Raw genomic sequence first — 13,034 nt, forward strand, 5'->3', positions numbered from 1 at the left:
CCTAGAAAATTTTCGAAATCTGTCCGGAAATGGCCGAGAAACAATTTAACACAGAAATCAATTGGAGTCACCCGGTGGGAGCTCCGCTCAGCTTCGCTCAATCCCGGTCCCCCGGTCCCCCGGTGTTTGTTGCCAAACTCCTCCGAAACGGCTGAAGCGATTTGTATGAAATTTTGTGTGCATAACGGGTAGGTCTGAGAATCGGCCAAAATCTTTCATACCCCTGAACGATACGGGTGGACCCACCCCAAAATATTTTTTGTAATTTTTTTGACAATTTCTTTTTACAATTTAATCTTAATACATATAACTTCAAATTTTCATTTGTCTACGATCAACACCTATTTTTATACAAATCGCGACTGTTAAACGTAGCTTGTCACGCACACTAAACTAATATTCCTGGCCTGTTACTATCGGTTGTCTAACAGGAAGAGGCTCTATCTAGACGTATAAATGATCTATGGTAATAACTAAGAAAGTTTAGTAAAGGAGACACCTCGTTGCCTCGTATCTCCGCCCTATATAGACCTTAGATTTTTACAAAGATAGAAACTTTTTTATTTGCAAGGGTATACTTAGCATTTACCTTGGCACCGGCTACAAAATCCTTAGAGACTTCTTTTTCAATATAATGTTACTTTGTATAAGATATACGTGTTCATTATGTATTTGTTTTGTTTAGTTAAATGTTGTTTTACAATATTTAAATCAGCGCTTCATGCCTAATCCGAAAGTTGTATTTTAATGTATTATTCACCGAGTCGTGTGAATGTTTTCGACGATGTAAATTGTTGCCGAGTTACTTTCGAACTTAATTTATTTCCTGTTGTTTTTAATATCGGATGTATGTACATGCAAGGCTTGTCAATCTCTTGGCGACTAATTAATATATTTTTTTATTACGAATGTAACAAACTGTCGTGGATAAGTGTTTATCTAAACTGTTTGTCTTTTAAGCCGTTGACACATACTACAGACAATACAACCTTAAACATCGCGCTACTGGGGATATGCTTTAGCACAGGTTTGGCAGTGACGCTGCATAACCGCAGGCCCCGCCCCTTTACAATTCTCAGTCTGCTGCCGAGCGTCATAGCGATAACATTGTCCATGTTATAAGGCCGTATTATTCAGTGAAATAGTGTCTTTTAGGTTGAATTACCTTATTCAAATTCAAATAATTCTTCCCATCTGTGGTATCATTAAGAAAGTCATTTATGTTTTAAGCGACACACAAGTAGTTTTAAATATTAATAATTGTGCTACTATAACTCTAGAAATTAATGACTATTTTTATTCCCACAGAGTTATTTTATGTAATATCTACGAGTAAATGTCAATGATATTTAAAACTTTGGTAAATGTCCTAAAAAAAGCAGTTTATATTGCTGAAAAGTTTATCCAGTTGTTTTATAGCCTATTACTTGAAACTAATATTAATAAGTATTTTCCTCAAATAATATTTGTGTTGGTAGCAATAGGAAATGATCTGACATAATCAAATATCCGTTATGAAACTGAGGTAAATGTAATAAAATGTTTTCAAATAACTCTTTGATTTTCGTTATTCCTTATTGTTTTTGTTTGAAGAGGTTTTTCTCGAATTCTTCGCGAAAACAATAAGTTGGACAATACCAATTCAGAGCTTGATATATTCGGTAGTGGGCTGGTCAGGTTTAAAGAACGCGTTGTTAAGGCTAGGGACCGAGCCAACGGCCTTGAGAAATCGAGCGGAGCTAGGTTGCCTCTCTCACACAAGATCGCCATTGCTTTAATTCCTAATAAGAAGCATTTTTTATTTATTACAAACAATACAATTTTCAATAGCGGCCTTAAGCATTTAGCGTAGGTACTCAATCTGCTTTAGGCAAGTAAGTAGTTAAATCTATAATTTGTACTTATAATTTCATTTTCTCTTTATTTGTAGCCATGGTGTTAGTTTTATTTTTAGGTGTTTCTTTTTCAAAAGCAAACAGAGAGTATTATTTGTAGTTTTTATGTTCACTAATTGTCATATATTTTACAACATTAAATTGTAACTAAAGATGTAGACAATTTTATTGTAACTGATGTGGTGTACTTTAATAAATAAATAAATATTAAATTTCCGACTAAATGAAAGCTGAATTACAAAAAGGGGTGTTGACAGATCTTGTTGTCTGATGTCACTCGATAATTGCTGGAAGTCGGTAATGGAAAGCCGCTACCGGCGATCACAAAAAATGACCACGCGAGGTGACCCACTCCACTACCCCGTGTGTAAGTGGGTCACTTGTGATGACCGGCGCACACCCGTTATTTAACTTAATGCAACGTCAATACATAAATGTAATTTATAATCATAATTAGCCTTCATACACAGCAGTTGTTACTTGCCAGTGACATTGAGATCGACAAAGTCCTTTTTTTGTATCATTAACGTTTATTTCTCAAATATTACAAGTTTATTGATAGTAAACGTTTACAATATGTTTCTAAATTATATTCATTACAAACAGTGCCTTTACCCTCCATGACATACAGCTAGCAAAGACAGCTAAACTAGTATGAACTGTGTTTCAGCTATGAGTGATTTACACAAATAAAATTTGAAAACAAGATTTTATGAACGATGCGGGGCTCGAAACCACGACCTCTCGCGTTCCCTGCGAGTGCTCTTCCAACTGAGCTAACCGTTCGAGTGACGTTTCGTCATATTATCTTGTATGCTTTGTGCAACTCTCAGGTTTTGGCTTCATCTACAGGATCTACTTTACAATAAATTGACTAGAGATGTCGCTCTTGCAAATCTAAACAATTAATTGTTTAGATACTGTTGATGCTGTTATGAGCTGATGTTGGTATGAGCTATGATGATGACATCCATCAGGTGAACCTTATGTAAGCCCGTTTGCTCTTCCATAGAAAGCTGCAAACTGTCTTAACCGTTTTATCAAACTTTTGTTGAGTCACTTTTGCATTGTAATCTCATACTTTTGTTATCACTATAATAGTATATAGTTAATTTAAATTCAGAATGTACTACAAGCTTTTTTATTACGGCAACTATTAGATGCTTGTGTGCGTGGCATCTTGACACTCAATGACATCTTTTATATTTTGTAACATACGTTTCGTGTTATTTTACATTGAAATTAATACCCAATTAAATACTTACTGATGATATGACGTGATCCCAGTGTCTTTCTTATTTCTTGTAGTATTATTTTTACAAAGTTATACTACGCAACGCGGTATTTTAGTTTCAATTATTAGTAAAATTTAACAGAACATGTGGCACGTCAACGACACACATTGTTCGAGACTGGCTCGAGTACGCTCACTTGGGCGTAGTAATAGTTGCCGCACTTTGCGACTACGCCTGCGGTATCTAGTTGGAGCGCAGCGGAGACGAATTCTTAACCTCAGGGCTACATAAAAGTCCAAATAAAACAGTTTGCGTTTTAAGGGTTACAGGAAGATAAATGAATGACACGCTCTCCCACCACGTGCCCGAGCACGAAGCTCGAGTAAATCCCTATTTAGTCTCTTGGGCTCCCCTACCATTATACATTATTTTGTCAAATGCTGGTCGTTGTCACTCTTTCAGGCTATGCAGTACCCGGCATATAACTATACGATATCTGCTACTAGATCCATCCTCTAATTTAAATGGCACGTATCTGCTAGATAACACTATTTATACATTGTGAAAAGCAAATGATATTGTCTTTATTGATCGATAGATAAGTAGCCTATTCGTAAATTTACTTGTACATTGAGAAACAGCCCCTCGGTCTATCAAAATATTTATTTCCAGATATATGACGTCACATCTACACATCTACACATTTATACACATACACATATAAATAAAATTGGAGTGTCTGTTTGTAAAATTGAAATAACCGTTTTTTACTACATGTATATGAATGTATATACGGTACATACACCAAAATATTTTTTTTTACAATTATTGTCTGTCTGTTTGTTCCGGCTAATCTCTAAAATGGCTTGACAGATTTTGACGGGTATTTCAATGGCAGGTAGCTGATGTTATAAGGAGTAACATAGTCTACGTTTATTTTAGAATAAAAAATATTTTAGAAAAGTAAAGTAATGTTGCAATGTCCAAGAAACGGTTTAACTCTAAAAATAATTTATATTGCAAAACAACGTTTGCCGGGTCAGCTAGTATTAAATAAATATTCTGACTTAATATCGGTCTCAAAACGCCAGAGGAAAAGCATAGTCATAAAATAAATGACGAGAAAACGATGCTTAAGTAGATAATATATCATATTTTACATACGTCCAAATAATATATTCGTAGCGAGCTATAATTAATTAAGATTTACACCTTTTGAGTTATAGATATTGCGTTGTTATCATTTCGATAAAGCTTTTAAGTCAGAGGTCGCACGGAATTACTTGAAATATTTAACCGAACAGAGACCTGAGTTGCACCGTGAACTTATATTCAGTACTAAGATCATTTATACGTCTAGATAGATTATGAAAGCTATGAAATGTCAATAAGTTTAGAACCACTATTTTGAGCAATTCACGCACACTAACACTACAGTGTCATACAAATCGCGAGTGTAAGACGTAGCTTGTCACGCACACTAAACTAATATTACTGTCCTGTTTTAATCGGTAATACTTGAACAGGGCTACTTTCATACTAGGTGTATGAGTAAAAGGTACTTTAGAGGATATTTTCGAAGATTTCATCAACGTCAAGGATCGCATCACGATACAAAAAGCTGTTGTCGGGATCAAAAGCTATTCAGGTTCAAACATTTCCCATAGAGTTACATAACAAATTTGAAGTAAAACTTCTTTAGGCGCGACTTAGGGGTAACTTAGAATTTTTTTCTGACGGAAGTAGCGTTCAGTAAAAAAGTCATTCGAAACAATTTTTTAAGCCGTTATAATTATAAGGTTTTAAAAAAATATATTTCAATATGCTCAGTAATATTTTTTGAAAATCTCCAAGTGTATAATTTGCTTATTTATTACTACTTTTGTAATAAATAATATGTAAGTTATCAGAATTTTTCTGACATTTGCGACAATCGTTAATTTGTTTTTGGTTTCTTCGTCCATTATTAGGATAGGCAAAGGGTTCGCCCATACAGCCATATTCGTTAATATTCAATAACAACGTCATATTAATATGTGCTAATATAACCTTCAACTTCTTATTATCAATTATTTTATTTTATGAGTGAATATTTTAAAATGTGAAAATATAGAAAATAGCAAAAAAAATAACAAGGCTTCATTTAATGTAATATTTTAATGTATCTGTTAATTATTATTCCTAAACTTAATTATTATTAAGTTTAACTTCAATCGTGCATAAAGATTACACGCACACACTTATTTTCACTAGAACGCGGACATCCCTTTTGATCTAATTGGATTTTTTTTTATGTTTTAATAATTTCCATTGCATATGTTTAACTAGGCATGCATACACGGGCATGAGACACACTAGGGACGAGCGGTATAATAGAGCCAGTGATTACACAAATAAAACTAAAAACAATTTTCAATAAAAATGGCCCAACTGAGCCAACCGTTCGAGTGACGTATCGTTTATAAAATCTTGTATACTTTGTTCAACTCTCAGGTTGTGGCTTCGGTGTGAGGGTTATCACTTTAAAACATAACAAATTGTTTAGAGCTAGTGATATAATATATGATAATTCAACTTGAGTTGACTTTTGAAATGCTGGTCAAACTTGTGATATCTCATCTCAAGTCTAAAGTCACAGATTATATATATATATGTATGGATATATACATATTTATTAATTTATAATCGCTTATAAAATGCTCACAGAATGCCTTTATTTATTTATTTATGGTGTATGTGGATGATGCAGCTACTGTACTCAATAACTTTTGTATTAATTTACATTTACTTTTTTGACTTACTCGTGTAAGACATTGACTATTTGACGTTTGAGTGTGTCTGTTGCATCATTTTACATTTTACATATTATATTGTAATTTGAAATGATTTGTAAATCGATGTACTTAAATGTAAATCTTGATATAAAAGAGTGGCAATGAGTTTCTTGCTACATCTTCTCATTAGCTCAACCCTTTACGAAGTAGCGGTAGATTCAATAAGAAAAATATTTATTTTTTTTGACATTCATGAGTGTCATTTCCGTGACCTACGTGAATAAACTAATTTTGATTTGATTTGATTCCTTTGTTTCATTAAAGCCCACGTCGTCTCCGTAAGGTTGAGTACTCTAAGCTACCATACTGTGAAATATAACTCGAGCTCAGCTCTCACGATGTGATGTAACCTTACGCTAACGTTATCTCGGTAATTAAACGCAACAATGAATAATTAGACCTTAGATCATGCGCTGGTGTGTATGAAGTGAATTACGTCAAAGTTTTAAATATCTCATCAAATAACGTGTTGTTGAACGATACTGTATAAGATAACTGAGGTCTTCGATATACTTTTTGAAAGACGTAACGTAAAATAACTTATATTTGCAGTTTTCATGCTATTACATATTTATAGCTTGAGGATTGGTCTCCGCTACGCTCCAACTAGATAAAGCAGGCGTCGTCGCAAAAGTGCGGCAACTAATACTACGCCCAAGTGGGCTTCCTCGAGTCAGTCTCGAACACTGTGTGACGTTGACGTGCCAAATGTTCTGTTAAACTATGCCAATAATTGAAACTAAAATTGCCGGGTTGCGTAGTAAAACTTGTAAAAATAATACTAAAAGAAATAAGAAAGACACTGGGATCACATATCATCAGTAACTTACTGATGGTATGTAATCCCAGTGTACTCTTTGTATATTATTTATTTCAATGTAATAACACGAAGCGTATGCTACAAGATGCCACACGCACACAAGCATCTAAAAGTTGTCGTATATATAAAAAAAAAAACAACACAACACTTTTATGTTATTGCAAATTTGAATTTCATTAAAATAATAGTATTATCCGGGATGATGATTCTAGAGATAACCAATACATGCAAAACTGCTCAGGCAATAAAAAAAATATGATAGCAAAAAATCTCATTTAAATACATCAACCCCATAAAATAATACTCTTTAGCACTAGTAATGTCATTGATACTGCGAAAAATACTATTGTACCACAATACAGTAGTAGAACAGTACTTTAACTTCATAATAGAGCGCCCGAATCGACGCACACACACATACACATGATTTACACAGCCACGCAGCAATCTTGGGGAGACAAAACTATTGGGTGCCACGGCCGTATGATGCAGAGACCGGTCGCTGTTCGAGTTAAGGCGACACTAAATGCCGGCGACCTTGAGCAATATGTATTCACGGCTCCTATGTAACAAAGCCAATATTTTCAAAATTCTTGCGTCAAAAATTTAACATTTTAACAGGCGCAAACAGTTTAATTGCTTACAATTCTCATTATTGATTACTAATCTTAATAAATGTACCTACACAAAAAAAGTAAAAGCTATAAGAACAACTTTTTAAGAGCAGTATACTAAACAAATGCATCGTGCCGTGAAAAAACTTGTTAAACTGCATACAAAACTGGTAATTCATAATAGCTCTGGAGTGTTAAGTTTAACTAACAGCAAGCATTAGCAACCTACAAGTAAGACTTAAGGGTATGTGTAACATGATAAAGTAGTGTTCATAGCTCCAATTGCTATATTTTCACCACAAAACTTGTCTAAAAACACCTTGTTTGCGTGTTTTCTGCTTACTCTTCGCCTTAAATTAGCTGAGCTGCGCCGTTCGCGTCGTCCGTCGATCTTTTTGTGTGTACCAACTCTGGCGCTACGCCCTGCCGTAGGTAGGTAGGTACACCTCAAGGAGACGGCTGAGTTTCGCTACTGTCCTATTATTGTATTGTGATTGTATTTCATGTGCTCACGTCGAGCATTGCAACCTTTTTTGTTTTTATGACAATAATCGAGACGAGCAGGACGTTCAGCTGATGGAAATTGATACGCCCTGCCCATTACAATGCAGTGCCGCTCAGGATTCTTGAAAAGCCCAAAAAGTCTGAGCGGCACTAGAACTGCGCTCGTCACCTTGAAACATAAGATGTTAAGTCTAATTTGCCCAGTAATTTCACTAGCTACGACGCCTCTCAGATCGAAACACAGTAATGCTTACACATTACTGCTTCACGACAGAAATAGGCGCCGTTGTGGTACCCATAATCTAGCCGGCATCTCGTGCAAAAGAGCCTCCCACTGGTATCGTATGATGGCAAGACTCGACGATGCGCTGGACTCGGTTGTATTTATCATGCTCGCGTATATTATTATATATATATATATATATTTGCGATTGATTTTATGCCATCAAAACCACAAGAAACCACGAAATATTAGTATAAAATCCCAAAATAAGTTTATGATACCGAAAACTGTTACTTCAAAGGCTTAAGAGTGTTCGAGCAAAGGCTGCGGTTTCGTCTGCCTTGCTCATTGAGGTCACAGTAATTAATGTGCCATGCTCCGGCAACATCACTTTTACGTCGGATTGGGACTCGGTATTGACGTACATAAGGCACTTACTTATTTACGTAGCTATCGTCACAGATTATATAAATATGAACTATCGTGATTCTTATACGCGTTACATGTTCCAAGTGACGTTTTAAACTGAAAATATATACTAATACACGGTAATACCTTCCTAAAGGCCGGCAACGCTCTTGTGATTCCTCTGGTGTTGCAAGAGAATGTGGGCGGCGGTGATCACTTAACACCAGGTGACCCGTACGCTCGTATGTCCTCCTATTCCATAAAAAAAAATATACTAATGTGGTATATAAATATATATATATACTAATTTTTTATTTTTATTTTCTATGATACACTCTTACACAAATTATCTTGCCCCAAACTAGGCATAGCCTGTACTATGGGTGCAAGACAATGATATATTTAATACAATATACTTACTTAAACATACATATAAACATCCAAGTCTCGGAAACAAACATTCATATTTATCATATAAATGATTGCACCTACCGGGATTCGAAACTGGGACCTCTAGCTCAGTAGGCAGGGTCACTAACCACTGGGCTATAGGGGTCGTCAAAAATATATCTTATATATAAAATTCTCGTGACCCGGTGTTTGTTACCAAACTCCTCCGAATCGGCTAAACCGATTTGTTTGAAAATTTGTGTATATATCGAGTAGGTTCGAAATCGGCCAACATCTATTTTTCATACCCCTTAAAGATAAGGGTCATCCACCCCTAAATTTTATTTTGATTTTTTTGACATATTTTTTATTTTTTATTTTCGTATCGCCATTTTTATATTATTCTGTTCCATCCACAGATCGCAATAGAGTTGCAAGATGGCAATCGAATATAATCAGTTATACGAAAAACAATTTATACGTCTAAATATAGCCTTTTGCTCTTAGGGAACCAATATAAACAGGCCAGATTTATTATTTTAGTGTGCGTGACAAGCTCCGTCTTACAATCGCGATTTTGATATCATTTGTGTTGTTTGTGTATTCAAATTAGAGGTTAACTGTCGACTTCGATTTTTTTTTTATGTTTTCACAGCTGTCACAGTTTATCTAGAAATTAATTTTCAATTAATACCCATTTTATAGCTTCATTTTGAGAATGCTTGGTGGAAATACATACCTATTAATTACGAACCGTACTCATTACCAAACAACCAATAGCTTTGGTATCGACGTTTGAAAAGAGAAACTTAACAGCTGTTCTTTTACAAATGGCTTACGTTATTTAGATCAATGAAACGTATAATTTGCTTCAGAACAATGAACGTAAACATCTTCACGCAGTTAAGTTTCGATAAATATAGAATAAGTTAGGGAAAGTTGGTCCTTATCGTGTTCATCAATAACGGATAATGTATTTGAGAGTTGTTTGGCCTGATTCTTGTCGCTGGTCATCATTATCATTTAATTATACCACAAACTACTATCTATAGTCGTGCCTTTCATGTGCCTAGCTCTGCTCTACCTCTTCTCTTCATTCAAAATTTTAATATCAATTCTTAGAAAATTTATACGTTTAGATAGAGAAAAATTTAAAGCAATTATCATTTTGACTGTTGCTTCTCAATATATTTTTGATAATGTTCTGTATGTTCATAAGCACATTGAGGAATTCTCTAGAAACTGTGACATTCATAATGTTAGCACGAGGAACAAACATAAACTTGTTATGCCTACTACTCGGTTGAGTCGAGTTAGTAAGTCTTTTGTATATGCTTCTACAATATGATCCCAGAAAATGTACAAAACAAATGTGTTACGAAATTTAAAAGAATTGTTAAAAAACGTTTATGTGGGAAAGGTTATTATAGCATAAACGATTTTCTTAATGACACCACGGACTGGGAATAAAGCGAACACCCTCAGGCTCTTTAATTATAAATGTTTATTGTACGATATCACATTGTAATCCATATTTTACATAAAAAAAAGCCCGCTTGAGTCTGAGACAGTCTCTTTCGAATGGGTGGTAGTTTTTGACGTTCAATAAGTGATTTTAAATCCTATTTTGAATAAAAATATTTGAATTTGAATTTAGATAGACTATGAGTTTGTTGCGTCCATTCTTTTCAGGTCTGAGGCAGGCAGGCATCGTTCTGGAATGGGTGGTAGTTTTTGACTTTCAATAAGTGATGTCACATCCTATTTTGAATAAAAATATTTGAATTTGAACATGACAGCTGTGAAAACGTCGAAAAATTGAGTTTAGAACTAACCTCTACTTTGATCAATTCACGTACACAAACACAAAGTGTCACAAATCGCGAGTGTAAGACGTGGCTTGTCAAGCACACTAAAGTAATATTCCTGGCCTGTTTTATCGGTTGTCTAACAGCAAGAGACTCTATCTAGACGTATAAATTATCTAAGTCTCAATTATGTTCTGCATCCAATAATGTTTGGTTTTGCATCCAATAATAATTCTGTGAGGTTTCCACATTGATACGACAAGATTAAATATTAAGCAATCACTACCTCCCTACAAATATTATAATTAATATGAATGTAAGTTTGTTTCTTATGCTTTAACGCCGGAGCTACTGAACCGATTATGATGAAATTAGTAGTAGAAATGACTAGTGCTTGGGAAAGGACATAGGCTAGACATTATATCCCGGAAAAATCCGTGGTTCCCGCGGGATTTGTGAAACACTGAAATTCACGTCGATGGGCTATAACTATACCTATAGTAAGTTGTATAATGATCTATAACTATAGCAATCTTCCTCGAAATAAGATTCATATAATATGTTGGGAACGGGAGCGAAAACGGGAACCGGAACTGGAATACATGAGATAATCTTCATATCAGAACTTGCCTATTATTTTTAAAAACCGTTTCTCTACGCGGACGATGTCGCGGGCATCGGCTAGTATTTAAGAAATTCAATATGCCTCGACACTAGTGATGTACTTAAAATTTATATTGGGCATTGAAGTTAGTGAGAATAACGTATAAGGAGTCCAATTTGAGTAAATTACATAAACTACAACCGCGCCTTTTGCTAGACATTTCTTGCCTCGCACAGCCACTTTGTGGATTCAGTTACCGGCTGCGGTTTTACTTAATACAAAACTATAGGTACATTTTACACGGTCTGAGAATTTAAGCATTTTTAATTTATTACAAACATAATACAATTTTCTTTAAAAAAACTAACAAAACTATGTCATGTTAAATAGTATTGGTGTACAATGAATACATTTTCGTACAATTTTTATCTAGATTTATCAGATTAGCGTGGCTCCGACTGTAAAGGTCAGCGGTATTTTGTTGATTTTTTTTCACAATGTCTATTTAAAGATAGAAATGTAAATAAAAAATGAATTTGCTCTCATATTCTGTAGATATATAATTATTTTTTGTAAAAATATAAGCTTGATATAAACCGTCAAGAAATGGTTTCAATTATGCGCTATTTTGGTGAATTCTTGGGATAGCGGCCTTAATGCCATGAAAGTAACGCAAAATATAATGTAGAACTCAATCTATTTCCTAAATTACTCGTGTAATTAATGTGAGCCCCGTTGTAGTTTACTATCTATAAAGCAAAATTTTGTATTATCTATGGTTATAGGGTATATTTTAAGCAAAACAGTATAAAATCCCAATCGAACTTATCTAAATTGTTACCGGAAAGGCCTCTTTAAATGACCGCAATAATGTCTTTCAGTGATTATTGTTACACTATCATCAACTTAAACCAAATATGAATGTGTAATCATATATTTGATTAGTAATTTCATGTGACATTTGACCGATTCTCGTGTGTTAAAATGGTGGGAAAAAGTGAAAAAATTAAAGAATTAAAACATGCGATCATTGGAAACTCAAGAGCTGTCAAGAAAACGGTGTTTTCGGGGAAGAGGTCTGTGTTGGACACAGACAAGAAGCACTCAAGACCTATTAGTTACCATATGCAATGGGCTCAGGTGCTCGAGGAAATGTCATGGAAACTTCAATCAGTGAGTTGATTAACGGATCGAATACTTTGTCTCATAAATAGATTTATACGTCTAGATAGAACCTCTGTTTTGCCTTAACTCATGACAGAATGCCATATTTATTACTTAAGTGTGCGTGACAGCTTTTATTTTAAAGCGAAAACTTCTGCGATTAATTATACAAATAAAATGTAAAAACAAAATTGATGAATGATGCGGGACTCGAACCCGCGACCTCTCACGTTCCGTGTGAGCGTTCTTTCCAACTGAGCCAACCGTTCGAGTGAGAACTTTACGTAAGTTCAAAAATCTTGTATGCTTTGTTCAACTCTCAGGTTGTGACTATACTTTACGTTAGTCACTTAAAATAGAGGCTAACAGTTCGATGCTATTTTTTTCGACGTGTTCACAGCTAAACAATTTGTTATTTTTTTTTATTGGTATCCTGGGAATTATTATACAAATTATTTTTATTAGTTGAGAATCTAGAGTTCGCGTGCTCAAGTCCCGCATCGATCATAAATTTTGGTTAAAGATTTAATTTTTT

At 34.6% G+C, this 13,034-nt stretch overlaps 1 protein-coding gene across 8 annotated transcripts in view; it reads left to right on the forward strand.

Annotated features, from left to right (window-relative positions):
* The window catches only part of LOC126971831 (guanine nucleotide exchange factor DBS-like), a 186,873-nt gene that overhangs the window by 139,258 nt on the left and 34,581 nt on the right, over positions 1-13,034 (forward strand). The window contains exon 1 of one of the 8 annotated variants that reach the window (XM_050818272.1): positions 12,292-12,508. The exons of the other annotated variants lie outside the window; for them this stretch is intronic. Coding sequence (XP_050674229.1) covers positions 12,320-12,508 — 189 coding nt within the window. The 5' untranslated portion in view covers positions 12,292-12,319. Of the gene's footprint in view, positions 1-12,291; positions 12,509-13,034 lie in introns of those variants that run through there. 8 annotated transcript variants of the gene reach the window in all.

The sequence above is a fragment of the Leptidea sinapis genome, chromosome 24 (assembly GCF_905404315.1).
Source record: "Leptidea sinapis chromosome 24, ilLepSina1.1, whole genome shotgun sequence".
NCBI lineage: Eukaryota > Metazoa > Arthropoda > Insecta > Lepidoptera > Pieridae > Leptidea > Leptidea sinapis.